Genomic DNA, 22,993 nt, shown 5'->3' on the forward strand with positions numbered 1-22,993 from the left:
ACATTTGTCTGGAGCCCCACATATCTTACTGTATATGGCCCTACAATGCCTGAGACACTGCATTACAGCTCTCCCTTACCTCATTTTGGCCTCCTCTGAGAGCCTGGTGGATTTGTCTCCAGCTGCCCCATTCCCCTCAAGCACCATCAGTGGGGGAGGAGGTGGGAATTCCTCCTTGCTGTTTGCAGAAGTGCAAGAGCTCAGCTCAGGAAAAGGACGGGATGGCAGTGGGGGTGAGAAGGGTGGAGCAATGACACCGGGCTGGGAAGGCATGACAAAAACCTCATCATCTTCATCATCCTGCAGCAATGGCGGGGGCGTGAGCTGCAGGGCCGACTCTGAGATCCGGAGATGGGTTGTCCCCTGGGGAGAAGGAGTCTCTGGGTCAGAAGAAGTGCTGCTCTGTGTTGGCAGGGACTGCCACCTCTGGGAGAACTTTGGCCCAGCCGCTGGAGGAGACACAGTAGTCCTTGGGTAGCTATTGTCTTTGACTGAATGAGCCCACACCACTTTGGGTGGGAGTGATCTGTGAAGCAGCCCGCCTTTCCTTCTCCGCATAATTTCTTCTATGGGAGTCTCAGGTGATCTATCCTGGACAGCATCCAAATACTGTGCCTGAACACTACCGTTGCCCTCAGGGCGAACAGCATCTCGTTTGGCATAGTGCTGTCTCAGAGCCTGGCCATCACCTGTGCTCTGGAAGTCTGAGGGAGTCTGGGTGGGTGTATTAGGGGAGGTCTGGCCAGATCCAGGAGGAGTAAGGTTAAGGAACAAGGGTTTAAAGCCTTGCTTTTGCTCAGGATAGTGACCCCTTGCCTCTGTTGGGGATGGGACAAATGCAGAAGTCCTGCTATCTGGTCTGGAAAGTTCTGATGGTTTGTGGTTCTCGGTCAGTGTGGTGGACCCAGTGACAACCTCGCTGCTGTGGTGAGGATGGGGATAATAACTTGTAAGCGTCATTTTTTCTGAGTGGCTTCTTTCTTGCTTGTTGGAAGACCTAATACCAAGAGACAGACCACGATAAGATTAATAATTAATCAATGAGCCAGAAAAACACCTCCTTAATGAGCAAATTACGCAACTGTATCTGAGGCCTGGGTCAGTGCCTGCTGGTCTAGGTGAAGTGCAGCTGTGCTTTGAAACTGGTACTAAAGTCCAGTCTACTAAAGCTAGGGACACAGAGCCAGATCCATTCCTGCTCACCATCTCACGTCATTTTCAGTGTGTGCTAGATCACACACACACATGCACACAGGTAGTAACATCACAGCAATAACTTGGACAGAAAAAATTTTCAGAAAACCTAAGTGCTTTCCACCCTTGCTTTGAATTTTGTTTGTTACAGATGGGGCTAGTAGCAACTGCTGTTAAGACAGACTACTAGACATTATCTATCATCAAACTCCATTGTCAATTGCTGATAATTTTAAGAATTTCAGCTTTACGGGCCAAAAAATTCCCATAACATTATCTGATCCCTTCAGAAAGGTGCCATTAAAATGATTCACCTGTCTCAGAGAACAAAGTGAAGCCAAAGAATTCACTGTTTTGACTAAGGAGAAAAAAAACCCTCAAACTTTTACAACCGTGGAATCCTGTTGGAAAAAAACAAAGCCAAAACACTTCAACTGCAAACGGGTGTTAAGGCTGCAAGGCCAGCAGATTAAATTATTCCTTCTAGGTCTTTCTCATTCTCATGTGGGTCTGAGAAACAGTGTCTGGCCTTTGAAGTGAGGATCCTGCTCCGGGTACACAGGCAACCCTACTTGCCTGTATGGCTGTTTATCTGGGAAACAAAACGAGCAGTAATAATACCATTAGCAGATGCAAGAGACGATGGCCTTAAAACATGAGGCCATATCATAAAACAATAGAATACAGTAAAACTCTACTGCCAATATATTTTCTGTTCTTGAGATGTATTGTTCAAATAAAACAACACTGACAATGTCTGATGTTTGAGACATGGGTCCCAAATTTGCTCTCAGATGTACTGGTACAAATTAAGAACAACTTTGTCAGAGACATTCTGGCTTTATTCTGGTGAAACTGAGAATAGAATTTGGCAGCCTTTGCTTGGGGGTGGGTAAACATCCCAGACAGACTGCTCTTGGTATTGTCTGTGGTTCCTGGACAGTAGCAATGTGTATTCCTTTCAGATGCTCCGTGTTTGTCAGAAACACCAGATGGTAATTCACTAATTGAAAGATCTCTCCTACAGTGGAAGCAATTGTGGATTCTAAAACTGGTGGAGCAACAACCATTTTCAACAGCGTTTACAAGACAGATATTGTATGACACCTGGGGAGCAGCATAAGTCACAGAGCACGTGTGACTGGACCAAGTGATTGGTGACCAGGGTTTCCTTAACTTCACCATTTGACAGTTTCCTCCTTGAGCAAGAGAGGTGGTGGGGATGTTCCCACGTTCTCCCCAGCACATTAAACAGCTGTGTCCCAAAGAAACCTAGACGTGTAATTCCTACTGCCTGCTACTGCCTTCTCTGAAGGGCCTGTGCATGGAGTCTCTGTAGACAGTGATAGGATGGCGAGGGTTAGATGAGAGAGGACTGACTAGAGAACCAGCTATTCTGGGCTAACAATCACAGGAGAGACAAAGACTGCACCTCTTAAGGGATGAATGAAAGATGCTACAATAATCCCTTATGTACCAGACTGTGAAATACTCACAGTGGGGCAGGGAACATTCAACAGTGTCCTAATAGTGGAACTCCTTCTGTGAATCACTGAGACATGGGTAAGGTCCTGGTCTACTTGTCGTTTTCAGTCTGCAGAGGATTCAGATCTTCTTCTCACTGAAAGTTAAATGTAAAACTTCTACAGGATTCAGCAGCGCACAACCAGAGCTCTCTGGCTTCCAGAACTCATGTCCAGTCTCTTTTAGGTCATTTCAGGTGCAGTAGCGTAAGAAAAATCACTCAGCAGCTGAGGCTCACAGGGAGTGATTTGCATGCTGTGTAGTGGGACCCTGTGTCTTCAGAGCCAAGGGCTTTTTCCTGTCTTCTCCCATCCTTCTGTTTTATCTTTTGGGAAATCCAATTCTGACTGGGAAGGGAAAGCAGCCTCACATCTCCCAGAATAAATGTGCTTGCAGAGTGTGCTGCATGCCTATGCAGCAGAAACATCATAAAACTGTTACGTTAATATCAATAATCTTTGTGCAGTGAAGCATAAAAATGAGAAACCTACATTTCGTGCCCCAATAAACTTGTTTTCAGCCTGAGTGTTCAATCCCGTTATTTGGAAAATAGGTTGGGGGGATGGGGTGGGGAAACAAGGATATTGCAAGTAGTTATTGAGAAAAATGATGAAATGCTGTCTCTAGAAGAAATGGAGAGGCGGGATGAAATAAAACATCTGTATTGTTCTCTTAGGAAAATAAATGGAAAATGTTATTCCAAATCCAAGTAAATGGGTGTGTTTTAAATAATGATAAAAAGGATGTGCCTGAAGGCAGATTGAGTTCCTCTAAAACAACATTTATGTCTTCTTAGGGGTAAAAATGGCCAGCCAGTCAGAAGTAAGATCCAGCTAGACTAGGAGCCTTCCTCTACTTCTTACAGTCGCTCCCTGATCCAGAGCTCCCTGGTGAAACCTTTGGAGACAGCAGTGTTAACTCCCACTGTGACAACAGAGACATTTACTGCAAGTTTGTGAGAAACAGAGCTCCTATTTGAGTAATTCTTTTAGTCCCTCTTGATGGTTTTTACTGTAATACGAGTTAGCTGTTTGGGCACTCAGAGCTTAGGGCAAACATCTATTTATTATTTAAATGTAAATACAGCAAGATGAACTTCAGTTCCAGTTAACTTCAAAACAATCCACTGCTAAGTGGATAGTTACATAAGTCCTAATGTTTTCAGTTTTATGATTAAACTTTTCTGGGGTTTTTTTGTTTGTTTTTTTTTTTTTAATATCTCTCCCCCGTTGCTAAGCAAAATACCCAGCCTGCACAAAGGAAAGCAGCCTGAACGCAAGCCCCCAGTTCAGCAAGATCAATTAAATCTCCTGGTTTTAGTCTACACAAATGTTCACTTGCTTTTGGGGAGGTAGTATCCTGGACTGGAGAAAACCAGACAGCATGGGACATCAAGGTATTTTTTCCTTCAGAATCCTTCGGTTATGATAGTATCTGGATGTGAGTTCTAACAGCAGATCAAACACATTTTGGAAGTTATGTAACTGGAAATTTGCCGCAGAAACGTGCTCCAAGATGACATGAGGATGACTTGGTAGTGAATTAATGTCTGTAGTGAAAAAAAAAGCTCACAGCAACTTACTCCTCCTACCTCTGCTGGGCACAGCACATCCAGAACTGTGTCTGTGCAGACATTTTCTCCAGTTTGTCATGATCCATCCGTTTATACAAACAACACATGACAACTGCTGCTAGCAGCAGGATGGCAAGAGCTGACCTTGCCATGACAAAGCAGACATTAACATATACCCACCTGGCTCCTGCGCTGACCACATAGAAAGGATCTCTCACCATGGGGCCAAATTCACTGCTTTCCCTTCTCAGCAGGTCCTGGAGTGCAAAGACAGTATTAGCAGTGAACAGAAAGCAAAACAAAATAACAAAACACTGATGCTTCCTAGTAAGAGAGCACAGCATGTTCCATAGACAGATGGGCAGAAAACTATCATGGCATATTGCTCTCCCTACTCCTGCTAGAGGCCTTGTCTGCCTTTTTCTGGATGGATTGTGGACCAACAGGCAGACTTATTTGGAGAAACGTTTTTTAAAAACCTCTCAGAAAGCCCTTGCCTCTTCTAAAAACATGCTCAATGGTGTCAGTGGGACCTGGGCATTCACATCTGTTTTACATGCAAGCACTGAAGCAGCCTTAACTGGGAAAGCTAAACAGTGAACAATCTGTGCCCAAGCCCAGTGCCAAAACAGGACTGAAATAGAGAGATGCTGAATGCCACAAAAGCTGGAAATTCCAGCCACAGGCAGAGGTGCTGAAAAACATCACGAAGTCTGGCACTTTGTTCTTTTGAAAACCAAAGCACAGGAACTACCTCCTCTTTAGGCATTTATGTCATCTAAAACCAGATAGATTTTGCAGCTGAAATACCTTTGTGAATCTGACTCTCTGCCCTAGAGCTCCCACCACAGGACACCAGGCTATTACTAGACATGAAAGCAAATGCTAAGCCTGCTTTTGAAGAGGTGGGTATTTTCTCCCATACAATCTCTCCAGCAGAGAGCATTCCAGTGCCTCCTTCCACACACCCTTAGTAATTTGGTTTTTTGGTCAGCGTTGCTGCAGAGGGACAGTAAGTGCAGATCTTGATATAAGAGTCTGGGAGCTGAGAGATATGCAAGCTGAGACAGACTAAAAAAGTAGAGAGGAAGGAAGGCTGAGAATGCATTCTGAAGACTGAGAGCTAGTAATTCCACATGGCTATCTTTAAACAAATTCCTACAGTGACATTGCAATGTGATTTATATGCAGCCTGAAAGGAACATTAGACTGTACACAAGGACCCTAGAAATATACAGTGAGGCAGAGAAATCTGCTCCTAAACTGGAAATAAACATTTCCCACAAAAAATCGGGGGGGGAAATCACCCTGTTGCTTTGGCTTTGTCCCCTGCTTTTATAGCTGTGGTTTTGTATTGGAGACAGATCAGAAACAATCCTAATTAAGAGAGCACTTAAACATATACTTCCCTTTCAAACAGACACTTATGGATTGGTGTATATGCTGGAAGTCAAACATGCTTTCTTGCATTAGGATTTAAGTGCTTTGCTGCCTATGGGACTAAATCCTCATTTCAGAAGCGGATACAGCTAAATCACTCTGGGAAACAGCAGTAAGGGCTCTCCCCTCTTCTACACTTGAACTAAGACTCTGTGAGCAGGTCTGCAGTGCTGTTCATTGTCTTCCTCAAGCCAGCTTCCAACAAGCAGAAACTCTGGCTTGGCTGCTGAACATGTGCAAGATTAAAAATGAGCCAACAAGGGGGAAATAAGGATCTCAAAACCTACCCTGTATGTCCCCCTGCCCGAGAGGGGTTGGGTAAAAATGAACTAGGGTTGCTCATCATGCAAGCTGTCTTTGAAAAGTACATTTTAGTGATTTTTCTCTTTCTGGTTGCCTGTTTTTGTTGCCACTCTGACTGTTCTGGGAGGCAGAGAAAGAGTTGCAGCCTGGCCTCCATCCTAACTCTTTCTTAAAGACTGTCCTCTTACTGAATGCAAGGCTTCATGATCAGCAAGCGTGACAAAATTGCACAGATGAGCCTGATGCCTGGCTGGTGTGGAGGAAAAATAGTGATGATGGGATGAGACAGCAGTGGTTATAGAAATGCATTCCGGTCACTTGATATTCTAGATAAATTCTATTTAAAAACGTAGCGTGGGATCTGAGGTCTGTCCAGGGAGGACATTTAGAATGAAGTGCACAACAAATCTGTGAGGATGGCTCCTAGCCCCACACCTTGGTTTGGTCTGTTTCTGGGAGACGCTGCCCAGAGACTCCTTGGCATTACTTGACTCACCTGTTGCACCTAGATAACCTATTCTGGGCCAGAGCAAGTGCAAGAGTAGAAGGAAATGTCCTGGATCTCAGCTGCCTTGTAAATATGGGAGACTGTCCAAACTCTCCGACTATTTGGAGCGAGGAGCTTGTCCACATGTTTTGGTTGTTTCCTCCTTCTCCCTGTGGTGAATGGAGTCTGACATGGAAATGGGGATGGAGCAGCAGACCCACCACTGCTGTAAATCTGCACAGCTTGACCAGCTGCAGTTACCTAAATAGGTCTGAAAAGATTTCAGCCAACTGAAGAGCTGGCCTGGGCACTTGTTCTTTAAGAAGTTAGCCTGTTTCTACTATTTACCATCACGGGAGACAGTTGAATTCCCCATTTGTGACATCAGTGCAATGTTCCCAACTGCCAAGCAGGGGACATGGAAAGAGTGGCCAGGGTCTCCACTAAATCTTCTCTGCAGTGTTTCCCTCCAGGGCTGGAGGCAAAATATAATAGTTACTTGGCAGTGCCTTCATTGAGCATTTCCCAGCACTGTCAGGCACAGTGGAATCCAGAGCTATTTCAAGCAGCCTTTAATCTTCTCTGCTTTGCAACAGAAAAGTGGGCTAAGGCAGAAAAGCAGCAACAGCGTTATCACCACCTTAATGGTACACCCCACCAGAAAGGTGCTTTGCCAGTGATGCTGACAGGTAAGAACAGGACACCTTAGATGGGATGTCCGGAGCAGCAATAACACACGCACACTACCAACATATGCACTGAAATCCCAGCACCTCTGAAATCCCTGATATAGCCCCAGCAGTAAGAAAGCTGTAAGAAGCAATACCCCACCAGCCAACATTTAAAACAGTATCCTGGTAATTTAAAGGCAATGAACTATTTCTATCTCAACATGCATTTAAGCTCTCTCTAACCAATAGAGTAACTGCCATGACTGAACATCAGCCTGTTCTCCAACACCCCTCCTCATTCCCTGGTTCAGAGCGCCCTGCTTGCCTGCACATATGATCTGGTTTCCACATACCTGGTGTTTCTTATCCGCCGTGGGAGACGATCTGGAACGTATATGCACGGGGACTGTCTGATTGTTGTACCTATCAAGCAAGTCTTCCACAGACACTGATTTCCCAGATTTCCTGGTGGTGGAGGGCGCTTCAAAGACCTGCTCCTGCTTCCTGTAGCAAGGCTGGCCCTGCATGCCCAGAGGGTCTGTCTGTGTGCCTTTGGTGAGCTCTGTTTTGGCTCTGTAATCCCAGCATCTCTCCATTTTCGGCTGGCTTGTGATAGGGCTGTCCTGGTGCCCTGTCTTCTTCTCATCTCCACTCATATCAAAGCAGCCCATCAGCCCAGGAGGAAGGGTAGAAGATATCCGCCCCGTCCTCGATATCCGCTCTACCGACTCTCTCCGGCGGTAAAGGTTCTGGTCCTGGAGAGAATTCATGCTGGAGGCAGAGGAAAGGCTCTGGCTGTCTGGGCCACCTGTCTGTAGGTAGGAGCTGTGGGAGCGCTCCCTCAGCAGTCCGATATCTTGCGAGGATGGCCGTCTCCCTGTTTTGCGCTCAATGTAGTCGGCGAGGGCGTTCTGCTGGAGTTGCTTGAGCTCTGGCTTGGAGAGGCTGGCTGTGGAAGAAGCTTTGCCGTCCCTTTCAAAGATTTTACGCCGGTCAGCCACTGTGTTCTCTGGGAAGACAAAATGGATGCTTTTCTTTTGGAAGGAGAAGGGCGATGGCTCCCCATCGGAGATGCCCACCTCATTCATCTTCTCCGGCTCGGAGTAAGACCGTTTCTTCTGCTCTGCTGTCAGCCGCTTTCGGCCCCCGATGCGCAAGATGTGCTGTGTTTTGGCATAGTCCAGGGTGGAGAGGCTGCCTTCTGTTGGCGTGATACTGTGCCTCTCCTTTGGGGTGTGGGGAGACGCCGCTGTGCTCCTCATGCCCACGTGGGCTGAGGCAGGCCTCTGGATTGTCCTCTTGGGTGCACTCCCGAACGGGGGGCTGATGCGACGGAAGGAAGTGGCTCTCAGCACTCTGGACTGAGCATCTTTAATGCTGTTCCTGTAGGCCCTGTTAAATGGTGTGTCCAGCTGTGACCCATGGGCATCTGGGACATTATCCTTCCAGAGGATCTCCTTCTCAGGCTCACCTCCCAGCTGGAATGTGCTTTTACTCCTTGGTAGATGAGCTATCCTTATTTGCCCCTCATTTCCAGGACACAGGCTGTAATATTCACTGGGTCTTCCCTGCTTAACCGAAGCTGCCATCTGCAGCTCTACAGGGCGCCAGTCAGCCTCTTCCAGCTTCCCATTCCTGATGGAGGGGCTGGAGACCCTGCTTGGCTCACTGGGCAGCTGGCCAGGCTCATGGAGCTTGCTCCGCATGTCCTCCAGGCTGTGCAGAGAGCACCGTGCGCTGGAGGGCTGGCTTGTCCTGCTTGACCCATAGTGCTGGCCGAAGCTGGGAACACCAGCACTCTGGGGCCGGTGAGTGCTTTGCTCTCGCTTCTCAAACTTGCTGACCTTCTCCAGCACTGAGCAGCGGGGCTTGCCAGCATCTGGTTTGCCATAGGGAAAGCTTTGGGTGCTGCTAGAGCTGAGCCGGCTCCTCCCAAAATCAGAGGTCTTTGGGTGCTGCGGAGAAGGGGGCTCTTCGCACTTTGGCTCAGCAGCATGGAATGGAGTCACACTTGTGCCCTCCTCCTCCTGCCTTGCGAAGGTCTGCGGGTCCACATCACTCCACTGTTTGTGCCCCTGTCCCCTGTGATCCTTCTCCTCTTTACTGCTGCTGTTCAAGAATGACAGTTTGGTGTTGGAATAACCCTCACCTGGTTGCATCTCTTTTAGCTCGGAGCTATTTTGCCTCCTGGAGTTCTCTGGGATGTTCTGCGGGGAGGAGAAGCCATACTGCTTGGCCTTGCTGTGACCCCACTGGTGGTGAGAAGCAGCATCTCTCTCGTTTCTCTGTGCATTGCCATTTTTGTCCTCCTGGGATTCAGCCATCCAGTCCTCTTTGGGCTGGTAATGGGGTTTCCTCTCACTAGCATCCCTCAGCTGGGGCTGCGGAGCTTGAAAACTGTGTTTGGAGGCTGGTGCAGTACTTGAGGTCTCTCGGTTGCTGTGTGCTACCTTGTAAGGTGGTAACTCCTCCTTTCTTGACATGGTCAGGCAGACTTCTGGGCCTGTCGTGCTAGGAGATTTTTGCTGGAGAAGTTTTGCTGCAGCATCATGTTTTCTCTCAGCTGCTGGGGGCTGGTAGAAGAGGGTTGATCTGTTTGTAGTGCTTTGGTTTCCGTTCTCATCAGAGCCCAGGGTGCTGCTGGCTACAGCCTTGTCATAAGAGGCTGGAAGAGGTGGAGAGTACCCACTTTCTTTGGCCAGAGCTGGGTAAAGCGTCCCATTATTGCTTGCAGAAGGCTGGGGCACCTGGGCATAGTGTGGCTCCGGGGAAGGTACTGGGTAGACACCAGTAGGCAGCAGGGGCTGCCCTGGATGGGCTGGCTGGGAATAGCTCTGCTTGGGCTTCATGGTAGGGCTGCTCTCTGGGCTCTTCTCCACCACGGTGTGCAGGTGCCCTTCCCCAAAGGGGGTTTTCAGCAGTGGCCCCTGGGACAGGGTGCTGACAAGTGGAGGCCAAGCCCCTTTCGGCTGGGTTCGACCAGGCTTGTTCAGATCAAGGCCAGCGCATGAGCTGGGCCTTTCATGATGCCTGATGGCTGCATAGCTGTCGCTGCGAGTGGGAGGCAAGGGAGGCCCCTTGAGGGGCTGGCTCTTGCTGTCCAAGGAGCCCTGGCCTGGCTGTGCCCAGGAGGGAGCTGCATTGTGCCGGCTGAAGCCGTGGAGCCTGCCATGGCCACGACCATCCAGTGAGGCCCGGGCCTCGCAGCTTGGAAGCAAGGCAGAGGACTTCACCTCATACTCCTCGGAGATCCCTCGTTGGGCGTCATAGACTGTCTTAACGTACCTGATGTCAGCTTGCCTCATCCCCTCCTGCAGGCCACCTCGGGACTGCATGCTGTCCGTGGAGCAGGAGTGCTCCTTGCTGAACGGAGGAGCAGGATACTCGGGGATGCTAGAGTTGGTGGAGAAGGAACTGTAGGCAGAGTCTCTCTTGCTGTGGAGGTGGGAGAGCTGGTCAATGCTGTTAGTGGATTTGGCCGGGGACAGGTGACAAGGGTGGTAGCCAGGGGAGGAGTGGTCCAGGCTCTCCATGCTGCCCCGGGAACTGTACTGATCAGGACTTCTCCTCAGATAGCCATGCTCATAGCCAGAGAGATCGCTGGTTGAGGAGCTGGGGAAGAGTGAGAGAAGAGTAAAAACCCACTGTCAGCAGAGAGACACAACAACTTATAAGTGAGCTCAGAAGCAAGATGTTTAGTTTTAAGAAGTGCAGATGAAAACCCATATTTGGGCCTTACTCCATCCCCTGTTTGCAGTCATCCCAGTTCACAAAGAGGAACTGCTTGACATTGCAACACATGGATCTTATTTACCACAGAAGGGTGGGAGGGAAATACAGACAGAAAGACAGTGCGTCTCTGGAGCCAGGGAGGATCAACCCCACCCATCAAACCTATCCAAAGCACTTGGAAAGCTGAATGAGCATCGACGCCACCGAGGAGCAGGAGAGGGGCACCAGAGGCGTTCTCGTGGGGGGAAATCTAATCACTTTCTTTTTTCCCCCATTTCATTTCTTTTTATGGAGATGAAGGCTATGCCCTGGCAGGCTTCCTGGAAATTCAGCTGTCCCAAGGATAGTTTGTTTGCTGCGAAAAAAACAAACTGACAAGACAGGGAAGAGATGCATGTGTTTGTGCGTGGAGGCAAGTGGGGGTGCAACAACAGAAACAGTCTGAGAGTGCCCCAGGAAGTGTTCACAGCCCCCTCCTCATGTAGGTCAGCAGGTGCAGGTACACCTTAGCACCTGCTCCAAGATACACACGTGTCGAAAGAGGACTCATGGCTGCTAGGGATGTGTTCAAAACCAAGGATATTCAGACATCTTTCTATCAGTGGGAACGGAGTTCCTTGTGCCAGCCATGGCTCTTTTTACACCTCACAAGGAGATATCACAAATCTATGTGGGGTTTCCCTTGGCTAATCTCTCCTCCCAGATTCAAGCAAATATACTGAGGACCGGGGAACGTAGCCTGAGGATTTCAGTTTCTTCCCTCTATTCCCAGCTCCCCTTCCTTAAGTTTCTCTAGTTTCCTGTGCAACCATATGTGCTGTCCTGGCAGAGCCACAGGAAAGCACCAGGAAAGGAGACTGCCGTCCCATGTGAAGAGAGGCAGGGCAAGTCTCAGAACTGGAGGCAGGAATAGAGAGGAGCCTGCGTTTTCCAGGGTGCAAGTTGCAGCCTCAGCTGGCACAGGGAAAGGCAAGCGCCATTTCTGCATGCTTTGCTCCAGTGGGATAACAAAACCAACCCTGCTCTGTGCAGCCAAGGAGCTGGGGATGCACAGCAGCCCTGAGAATCAAGGAGGCAGCAGGTGTGTCTGGTAACCTCCTTCCTAACAACCGTTGGCTGTAAAGCCTAAAGCTTGCTCCAGATCATATCCTAGCCACGGTCACTTCCACCCTGCTGGATTAACACTGACAAGCCCAAAGGACAGACAGAGGGGAGAAGGCTGCTAAGGAAGAGAAAAGGCAGAAGGAAGCCTTCCCACAAGGGGAAAAAGCAGCAGCTCTGCAGAGAGATGTAGAGGAACACAGAGACAGGCAGAAAGAGATATGGCAAATCTCAGGATAAAGCTGGTTTACTTATTTAAATGCACCACTCTATTTTAGTTTCAAATGAACGCCTCTCTGGCAATGCCCAGAACAACCCTGGCCAGCCGGCCACTAGATGTTCCCCGTGCTCCTCTTCAAGCACCCAGGAGACGAGAGCTGTGCTGCCAGAGGCTCTGCCAGGAACTGCTGCTTGGAAGCAAAGCCCCTCAGTGGGAACTGAATATGCTACAGCATGATCTGTGCTGAAGGCCAGAGACAAACATATATTTTTTTCCGTAGCCATCTCCTCACTTTTTTTTTAATGCTCTGTTTTCTTTTGCCTCCCCTCTGCCAAGGCTCAGTCTTGCCTTGTAGAAGAAATGATGTTTAAATCTCAGTGGCTCTAAGGAGAGTTTCCTGCTCCTGAAACCTTTCTACACTTCCAGGGAAAATCCTCTAAGGGCAGAATTTAAACTTGTCCCCCTGCAAGTTGCCCCAGGGCTTCCCACCAAGTACCGTTTGGGACTATTCAGGGTAGCTGAAGGGTATGCCTGCCCAAGCAGCTCTCCTCCACTACTCACCACACCATGTGGTCTCATAGAAACAGCCCCAACTCGCTGGGACTGTATCACTACTTGGTCCATGGCCAAAACCAGAGGTGCCTCATACCACCTTCTTTTAACAGCGCTAAGGTTAGTAGTTTATAGTCTTTTGGGGACTGATAAACCATTGTACTAAGTTAGAGGAACAGTCATGCACATACAGATATGCTATAGCTGACCCCTGCAGAAAGCGTTGCCAAAACCAGGAAAACCCTCACTGAACTCACCCTGGGAGTATCGTTGGTGATGCACTACTTTCTGCTGCTCCTGAGAGTGGCTCAGTTATGCTGACAGGCACAGTTGCCCTGCTACCTACGTCATTGTCTTCTGGGTTTTTTTTTAATGCGCTAATTTTGACTTTGGATTTTTTTTCCCTTGCTGGGGAAATAACAATGCTCTGTTTCTATGTGGGGGCAGTTCATGGGATGCAGAGCAGGACCCCAGTTCCCACATCCAGATCCACAGAAAGTTGCATTAACGTCCTTATGCTTGGCTCCCATCTTGATGGGAAGGGATATTTTTAAAGCAATTCATTTCCTAGCTGTTAATCACCTCAAAGAGCGCTTCAAGGAGGAAAACATGGGCACTTTATTTGGGTAACCAAACAAGAACCAAAGTCTTCCTAACTCTAATCCTAACCCTGGCTGTTTGTAAACCTGTCCAGCTGTATGGAGGCGACTGGTAACATTTTTCCACCACATCTTTTGTCCCCTTCCTTCACTCCTCTGCCCTGATCTTGTAGTCAGTACCATCAAGACACATCATTGGGCACGAGGCAGAGCCTCCTTGAAGCAAGCATGACACTGGAGACAAGGAAGGACATAAGACTGGAGGACTAGTTTAGAGGTATGCTGGCTTGGAAGCCTGATTTCTACACTCATGAGAGATACATGAAAACTGGACAAATGATACTAAATGAAAAACTAAATTAAAAAATGCTGCTTTACATCTCTGCCTATGCAGCACAGGACCACAGCTGTGTAGTACTTACCTGGAGTGGTAGGACTGATGCCACGGGGTGCCAAGCGTACCCTGAGATATTTGCATCATGCTGGGATCGGGTTGGTTCTCCGCAAGTTTGGTTGAATGCCAAGAGTGAGGTCGGCCTGGAGTTTCACTCCGCCTAGGTAAAAGCAGAGGGATTTTGCACATCAGCAACAGGCCAGCTTTTTCAAGGAAGATGAATGTGAAGTAACACCAACAGTCACATTTAAAATTGCTTGTGCTGACTTCTGTTTCACTGCTATGTTCTTGTCTCTTCCAAGTGAGCCAAGCAGTAATCATGCACCATTTCTGTCATTCACACAACACGCTCCCCCTCATATTTGCAAGGCAACAGGCATAGGCAGACAAGCAGATTATCACTGAATCCGGGGGGTGTTCCCCTCTACCTCCCAGTCAGAAGCCTTACCCCTCAGGGATGAGCCTGGGGGGGGCCCATTCACAGGGATCAGTTTACAGGCTGGGCTGTGTGTGAACTCCCACACGATGCACCAAACAGGGCAGCCACATGTGATTCTTATTGATACTGAAGGAGCGCTTTTCTCAAAAGGTTCCCTTCATTTTGAAGTGATAGCTGGCAAAGTCATCTAAAGAATCGAACACCGTGAGGCGGTGGAAGCCCGCACAATGCTGTTTTGATCTCTCCTCAGTGCTGACAAAAATGCAGGAAGAGACATGACAACCAAGTGCCAGCAATGTGTGTCCTTTGCATCCCTCAGGGCCTTGCAGCTGGCCAGCTGTCCCCCTGCAGCATGTGAGCCTGGGTGCATCCCCAGGCACAGCACAGCACCGCATGGCTGGCCTCTGGTTGCTTCAGTCACCACCACTAAGGAAGGCCTCTATCAGCTCTTAGGAGAAAAAAAAAAAACAAAACAACCTTATTTAAAGCACATGGAATGCAATGGAAAGTAAAAGCAGGGGATTAGCGATCAAGTACCCTGAACATGCCACACAGACTCTCCTTTGCCCCAGACTTTGGGTTTGTCCTTAATCCTCCCTCTGCTTTCCATGGGGTATCTCCCCCCCTCATCGAGCACTCATCTCCACTGTTTCTAATTCTTCCTGTGAGAATGACGAGTAGCACTGTGTACCACTGAAATCCCAAATATGACAGTCTGCAGGACAACCATGACTACCTATAAAGCATAAATGCAAGAGGAGGATATGATGCATCTTTAAAGTCTTTGTCTCACTGAAAATTTCACAGTACAGCATGTCCTAAGTAAGTCACTAAATAGATTAAAATGCCCTCTGCAGATGTAAACCAGACACCAAAAGAGGACTCTTGTAGTACTGCTTAAGATCGTGAAGGAAATAATACAGGAAAATGTACCAAATGAAAAACGATTGTTAGGGTCAGATCTGTTACTAACACAAGTTAACATTGGCACCGGCTGATGTTCTATGATATGGAAAAGCATTGGCAGGAAGTGAGAGGTAGAAGCATTTCACGAGTAGTTTTTCCATACAGACTTCAGAGTTCACAGCTCATTCTCTCATCAGCAGCTAAAAGAAAAAAGAAAAAGTGATATTCTTTTCCTTTTAACATTTGTTGCGAGAGGATTGTCTTAAGGAAAGCTGAACTGGAGGTTTACAGAGCGTGAGCTGAACCACACATTGTTTTACCATTACATGTGTAGGTGTGTTTTAAACAGAGCTCTTTTGTTAAGCTCCTTGCCCAGAGAAACAAGGAAGCTGAACACTGCCGGATGGGAAGTTGACAAAACTGTTTATTAAAAATAACCTGCATTCTTGCCTTTTCTGTTACAGGGATTTAAAGACTCGCTTTGCACTTTCAAGTAGTATGAGCCCCCAGAATTTTTTTTTTGCTTGGGAAGGCACACAGAATGATCCAAAGTGAAGCATGTTATCCCTTGATGTGATCAGTAAAAAGCTTCAAGGAAGCTGTGCAGCCAACCTTGTGAGCCACAGGTATTTTAAACCCTTCTGGTTGGTATCCTTGTAATAATACAACACGTGGACAGCAAAGCCGTGAATTTAAGTCAGAAGACATGTCTTACAAGCTCAGTGCGGGATAACCTTGCATTGTTTCCACACCTACCTGATCCTGAAAACGTGGATTAAGGGTAACCAAATCTTAGCTGAGCTTAAGCCAAAAGAGGAAGCGCTGCGCTACACATGATCTCCAGCTCATGTTGCAGACTCACGCAGGTGATCTCCAAGGAAGCAGCAGGATGGAAACATGGTGGGTCTCTGTGCACACATGTGCACTGAAAGGCAGAGAATGGGGCCTGATGCAGTCTCCACTTAATCGGCCAGAAGACTCTCCTTGAGATGGAGCACTGAGGTTGTGAAAGAAAGGCACAGCTGAAGCTGCCAGTGCCTGTGTGTGGGTGTTCAGGGAATGTCAATAAATTCCTAGATTCAGTCTTCCGTAACACCTGAAAAGAGCACCTTGCTTCATCCTACTTCCTTAAGCTTAGTTTATAATTATTATTGCCTAATTAGGGAAAAGGACTGAAACTGGAGTACAGCACAGTGTCTAAAGGAGAACAGCTATCTCCTGTTACAGATGGAGGAGGAGCTGAATGTGGTTAATCTGCCAATTTTGCAACAGCTTTTGCTTTACTGCAGAGCACAACTTTCAGGCAGCAATATAAACCAGTACAAGATTAAACTCTTTTTGGCAAGTGGGACAGCAATGTTTTTGTAAAGCCCACAACATCAGATCCCGATTCATCCCAGACAAACTGAGTGATAAAACTTGCAAATGAAGCAGCTAATTCCCAACTTGAGTGAAGACAAATAAATCATTAGATCTTTAACTGTTATAAACTTGGCATAGATCAGTTGTCTTCAACAAAACCAGGAACAACAGCTGACACTTTGGTCCAGGAGGTTGTAGGATTTTAAAATGCAAAACTGTAATAATAACAACAGCAATAAAAAAATTGCCTCATCCCCTTATCCTTTATACTAATTCCTCAAGGGCTGCACCTCTACCGTACTTATGAAAGTGTCTGGACAATCTTATTACTAAAAAATTATCCACTTCAGATAATGGAGAAAGTGATCCCTCTGTTGTAAATGCCAAGGCTAGAAAAGAAACTCCCAGTTCCTCATGGACACCTCCAGTGATCAGATAACCTGGGCATCCAGGTCAGGTTGGCATCACGACAAATGCCTCGGAACGAAGATACCCAGGGAAGACAGTGGACCCTGATGCAATGCTGGCATTTAAATAGGCTCCCCAGCAGCTGTAACACTGATTACGTACCAGATACTGCCAAATTCACACCGTAAACTGGAAAATAAAAGGGAAAAGAATAGTCTTTAATCTTGTCCAGCTGCTGTTATCTGGGTGCTCCTTGTCGCTATACTGGTCACAGCATTTTCAGACAGAAACGTGAGCGGCACATTAGCAGTCTCCTCTAACGCAGTCTGGCAAAGACTTGATACAGTCTGGGCTGCAAGGACCATACTGACGTTTCTGAGGCCCTTTACCATTAATAGCTCTGTACCTCTCTTATTAGGAAGAGCTGAACATGTTCTTCTCTGTATTCTCTGTAGATTATTTTTATGCTTTGTACGCAAAACAGTAATGGAACTTTTAATAAAGATACCTTGGCACTAACTCTACAAATGAATTGGCATCTAAAAAACAGCCATCTGAAGCTTTCTTCACAGTATAACCAGAAGTTTGATTTATCTTTTTCCCAAGGTTTACAAAATAAAACTATACAGAACAATGTATTTGGTCTAATTTCCATTCTTCACGTACTGTTCCTCACCAGTGCCAGAGTACAAACAAAACCTGAGTGCTTTGCAATCCAATAGTACTCCAGCAGGCCTATCTTTGCTTTGGTTAAAGAACCTAGCTTCTTCGAATTGTCATTTTCATTTTTTCTACATATGGCTAGAAAAATTTCCCTTTTCAGAAAGAAGGGAAAGGGGACAGACAGAAGGGAAAAGGGGAAAAAAGGGACAGACAGAAGGGAAAAGGGGAAAAAAGGGACAGACAGAAGGGAAAAGGGGAAAAAAGGGAAAAGGTCGCCAGTGGCCAGCAGCACACTTTGGCTGAGGCTGGGGAGCACAGCAATACAGCCATACCAACCGCTGCTGCCACAACAACAAGAGCTGCAGGTGGATGACTGTCATTACACCCAATTTATGGGACCAGTTTCTACATTGGGAGGAGAAGCAGGAAAGAAGCAGTTCCCTCCCCTCACATGCTACGTCCTGGTCTTTCACTGAGCAGGATCCTGGGGCACATCATGGGATGTACTTGCTATGCAGATTAGACATTGTGTGAAGGTATCAAAGCAACCTACTGAAGCTGGAAGAGAAGGATTTCACAAGGAAAGCATCTATTAGGAAACACAGACTGAATTTTATCCTTGCAGACAATAATAGGATGTAACTCAGCCTTTTACAAAGCTAATGAGTTAAAGTCAGGGAGGGGATGTTGTGGCTGATCAGTTAATAACTCGGAGTCATCAGTGCCCCAATAAACTGATCTACTGCAACACACACATAGAGCTTGCAGGGAGTTAAGTTTTCATCAGCTTCACATCTCTCAAATACATCATCCAAGATGGCTGAATAGAGACCATTTGTGAACAATTCTTCTAGCACTGATGCTGTGCTCATTTTTTCTCCGTGCCAGCAAACTTCAAAATCCTCCTCAGCAGAGATGGGAAACACTGAAGATAAAGGCAGCAAAACCTTTCAAGAAAAGCATCTCTCTCCAAGGAGCAGAATCCACCTGTGGATCCAGGCAGGAGCAGTCATCACCAGAACACATTTTCCATGACCTGCAGGGATGGTTTTGACTACCTGCTGGTGTTAACATGCCCAAGAGAGATGGGAAGACACAGAGACCTAAGGCCAAGAGGGTCACTGTGCCAGTGCAGACAACTGCAGTCCCTGTGGTTGTGCTTTCCCCAGCATGCATGTGGCCCAGGAGGCTCTGTGGGAGGTTGCTGGAGCTGGAAGGGACAGCCATGGCCTGGCCCATTCATCTAGGGAGGTGGGAAGAGATGGCGACCCTGCAGTGGAGAGCCTCCTCCTGTAGAAGAGGAGAAAGATTTGTACACAAGTACAAAGCTAGTACCTCTCCGATCTGATCCCAGGCACTGAGTCAAAGGAGAGAAAGTCGAGAAGGCAGCTGCCCATCCTTACCATATCATTCTCACGGTGGTTCAGATTTTTAAGCTAGTGATATTTCTAAACTAACAAAAAGTATGTGGCAGAGATAGTATGTCCTGAGCCACACCCCACTGCATAGTGCAGCAGGCTCTTTCTGTATGGAGAGATCCTGATCACAGCAACTCCTGTGTACCCTCCCAGGGTGACTGTGTATCTGCATCAACAGAAAGCATAAACAACAATCTGAATTTTCATTGGTGCAGACCTGTCTCCAAGATGGCCACATCTAAATGGAGAGCTAGCATAACAAGGATACGTTCTATAGACATCCTAACGCGCTGCTACAGTCCCTATGCCTAGCTATTAAGCAGGAGATGAAGGAAAAACTAAAGCACTCAGAAGCCTATTAGGATTTCGACAGAGCGAGGCCACAATCTACTCAAAGCAATGTCGCTCTTAATTAAGGTTCAGTCATGGTTCTAAAAATAAGCATAACAGACGAGGCCAATTAGAAAGAAGTCGGACCATAATGGCGTCAGCTTGATGTGTGTTTCACTGAATCTGTCTTTTTAGGCTTACAGAGCCCTTCTGGTAAATTCTGGAGCAGGAGAGATCTGGAGTGAGCTCTGTCCCTTCAGTTTTGACTAAAAAGGAGGACTTGTTAGAAAGACCTAAAGTATATGAAATGATATTTCATGTCACGAATCCTGGGCAAGAGTGTCTTCTCACCTATAAAGGAAAGGGAGAGTGGTGCCCCACACCTCTCTATGTTCAGATTAAAGCTTTCCTTAAGTAAAAAAAACACCGAAAAACCCCTCATTTCAGAACACTTAGGTGAAATGTGTGAATATTCTCATACCAGGACACAACCTTCTTTTCCATGATATGTTCATCTCTGCAATTTCTAGAGGACAACTCCCTACCCAGGGAATCCCTTCAGAGTATCTCACAGTTTTTAGCAGTCTCAGTCTTAAACCAAAAAAAAGAAAAAACCTTGAGAAAAATACACCAGCTGAGTTCAGGGCTCTACCCCCAGACCAGTCTGGCCTCCTTTCTCTCTCTGGCCCCTTTCCCAGTGGCACAGGCAGATGTCATGCCTGCGTGTTGTTTCCAGTTGCCATGTCAGACGCTATTTGTTTTTTCCCTTTGACAAGCATCACTTGGGATGTCTGCGTTGCATCAGACCAAGTCCTGAGTGCCACGTCAGAACTGGAAGACAGGTACTGAGCTCTCTGAGGCAAGGAAGCAGAAAATCAGAGGTTTCTGCTCAGATTTCCTACACTTACCATTGTCAATCCTTTGGAAAAAAACTCCTCACCATACAGCTGGAAAGAAAAGCCCTGTGTGAAAGTGGACATGACAACCATGTATGTGGATATACATAAGATTTGTAATACCATTCTTCTCAACTCCACATGAAGGAAACAGCCTGTCTCTCTTCCGCCTCTTCTCTCCCTGGCACCAAAAGTAGGCAGAGAGAAACAGTGCAGTAACATTATTTTGTGGGTGGGATGTTCATCATGCTGCCTCTGGTAAGGGACAAGGTGCAGAAGGCTGAGGACATATGAAAACATCAGGTGCTGCAGCAATATTTGCCAGAGTCTGCAGGAGACTAAAGATGGCTTTTCTTGAGAGAAAGGCTCCCTGCCCCAGCCTGCAGAAGAAAGTACTGGCATTGCTCAGAGGTGATGGCAGCTGTGAACAACAGTCGCTCCTTAGTTGAACTCAGGAACAGTCAAACATTGTAATTAATGATTATTGGTCTTGCATGTGACACCTCTGTGTTATCACAGTTCTTTAGTAACCTCCAGGCTGTCTTATCCAAGAAAGGGGTATTTATCAATTTTCCAGAAAAGGAAACAAAGGCCTCGAGAGGTGAAGTGACTTACGTAAAATCACCTAACGGGCCTACCGCAGAATGCTGTGCTAGGAACTGGGCTGTACGCTGCTGCTTCATTTTCCCTTTGTCCAAGCATATGTGTGACAGGCAATATTTAGATCGAGGACTTTGCCCTACAAAAAGAAAGGGTCTCACTGACATTCCCTGACACTAACCAGACAAGAAGCTTGAATAGGAACAGTGGGGCTCTGGTTATTAGTGTGATGTATACAAGCTTCATTCTTGTTGATTACTGGATTCAAGGACTTTGTCCTACTGGGATCTTCTGACAGCTTTCTTTTTTTATGGAAAGCATTACCAAGAAACATGATAAGTATGATTTGAATTGCAAAATAAAGAGTATTTCAGATCTTTATTTTGAGAAAGTACTTGCCACCAGGATAGTTCATCTGCGCCATTCACACAGGGCTGTGGCTTAAGACACATGGAAGCCAAGACAGCCTCCTGACTGGTACTTAGAGCATGTGTAGGCTAGAATGAGGAGTTGGTGAGCACTTGATTAAAGACCCTCTGCAACTTTCCTCTTCTTGCTACAGTTTTATTCTGTTCCCTTTGCTGGAAAAAGAGGAAGAAAGAACAGACATGGAAAAGAAACAGCTGACTGACTCACAGTCTTTGAGAAGGACCCTATGATTTCCTGTCTTCTCCAGGCATTCACATCATCTCTCAGAGCACAGGCAGAAAATCTCAGCAGCCAGACATTACAGTGGCCTCCACTACCCGTGGCTTTACAGAAGTCACAGAGCTGCATTGATTTATCCATATTGATAAATTAGCCCAATGGGCTTAATTCAAATAATTTTTCCTCATTCTTCTCCAGTCAGTAAATTTGTTAAAAAGACAGAAAAACAAGCATAGCTTAGATTCTTTCGCACCCTGATATCAAACACACAGCAACTTGCAACAGGAGAGACTTAGCAACAATGGAAGGAATGTGTTTTCCTAGTCTTGTTCACTGCTTAGGAGGAACTCGGTGGCTGGCAGCAGAAATGCTGCCCTGTGAGCCTGATTATCCAAATGTAACATGGACAATGAGTCACGGCAGGTAACCAAGGGGATTTTCAGGGCAAGTGTCTCAGGCAGTAGCTGGGTTCTCCTCTGAGTTACAGGGCTACAAATCATAGGCAATGCTAATAACCCCAAATGCTAATGTAGAAATGATAAACGGGAGAGAAGAAGGTGGTCCTATAGGTGTGTGCTGAATGTATGTACCTATATACACACGTTCATGTGTGCGTGTGCGTGTAGGATCTGTTCACAAACAGACTGCTTGCTGAGGTACTGCAAGGAAAAAGAAAAGGCAAAGGGTACCAAGAAGAGTTTAAACTTTTATCTAGCCAGGTGAACTCACGATTTACTCCTAGCTGAGAATTTACCTTCCCACTGTTCCTGCAGAGAGTGGGTGAGATAAGTGGCCACAAAACTGCTAATGAACCTGTCCTCTCCCTCAGGGAAACTTTTAGTCACTTTGGTAATAAACATTTTTTTGTGAAAGATACCCCTACATCTGGATTTTTAGACCTAATTCTTCCCTCCTTCTCATTTCAGATTGCCCTCTACTGAAGGGTTGAGCTGGACTTGCTGGTAATACTACCCTGGCCTTGTTTATTTTGAACCATGGAGGAAATGAGGCAAGCTTTGGTGAGCAATCGTTAAGTGTACACTCAGGAGGGTGAACTGCAGGCTGGTGCTGTGCTGCTCCTTCCCATAGATGCTCAACTGTGACACCTGAGAAACCAGTCCTGAGCTCTGGATTTCCCTTGTGACTAAGGACATTCACTCATCACCCCAAATTTCAGAAACCGATTAGGACTGCTGACAGCCTGTTGCCTTCATTGCCTAGGGTGAGTCTGCAGAAAGTAAACAAGCAGGTGAATTGCACCTGGTGCTATGGCCAAAGCAAAGGCTGCTGAGTCCGAAATACCCTCCCACACTCAAATTCTTACACATTACAGCAACTTCCCGTTTGTAATCAAAGCTTCAGCCCGAGTTATACTGAGATATGCAGACACAGCCTCTGACACTGCTGGAAAATTCAAGCAAAACATTGGCTCTGCATCCAAAGACAATCCAAGTGAAATGCTAAACTTTAGAGCTTCTGCAAAGATCTGCTACTAGATCGACAGGGATTTATAGAGGGCATATGCTGAATAAC

At 46.8% G+C, this 22,993-nt stretch overlaps 1 protein-coding gene across 7 annotated transcripts in view; it reads right to left on the reverse strand.

Moving 5' to 3' along the window:
- SHROOM3 (shroom family member 3) overlaps positions 1–22,993 on the reverse strand; it is a 153,494-nt gene that overhangs the window by 8,794 nt on the left and 121,707 nt on the right. For 6 of the 7 annotated variants that reach the window (XM_026847351.1, XM_026847350.1, XM_026847356.1 and 3 more), the window contains 4 exons: positions 13,819–13,950; positions 7,546–10,804; positions 4,472–4,548; positions 80–997 (listed from right to left, as the gene is read on the reverse strand). In XM_026847351.1, coding sequence (XP_026703152.1) covers positions 80–997; positions 4,472–4,548; positions 7,546–10,804; positions 13,819–13,950 — 4,386 coding nt within the window. Of the gene's footprint in view, positions 1–79; positions 998–4,471; positions 4,549–7,545; positions 10,805–13,818; positions 13,951–21,211; positions 21,385–22,993 lie in introns of those variants that run through there. The other variant, XM_026847352.1, reaches the window with a different exon arrangement.

The sequence above is a fragment of the Athene cunicularia genome (assembly GCF_003259725.1).
Source record: "Athene cunicularia isolate RWA chromosome 4 unlocalized genomic scaffold, athCun1 chr4_part2, whole genome shotgun sequence".
NCBI lineage: Eukaryota > Metazoa > Chordata > Aves > Strigiformes > Strigidae > Athene > Athene cunicularia.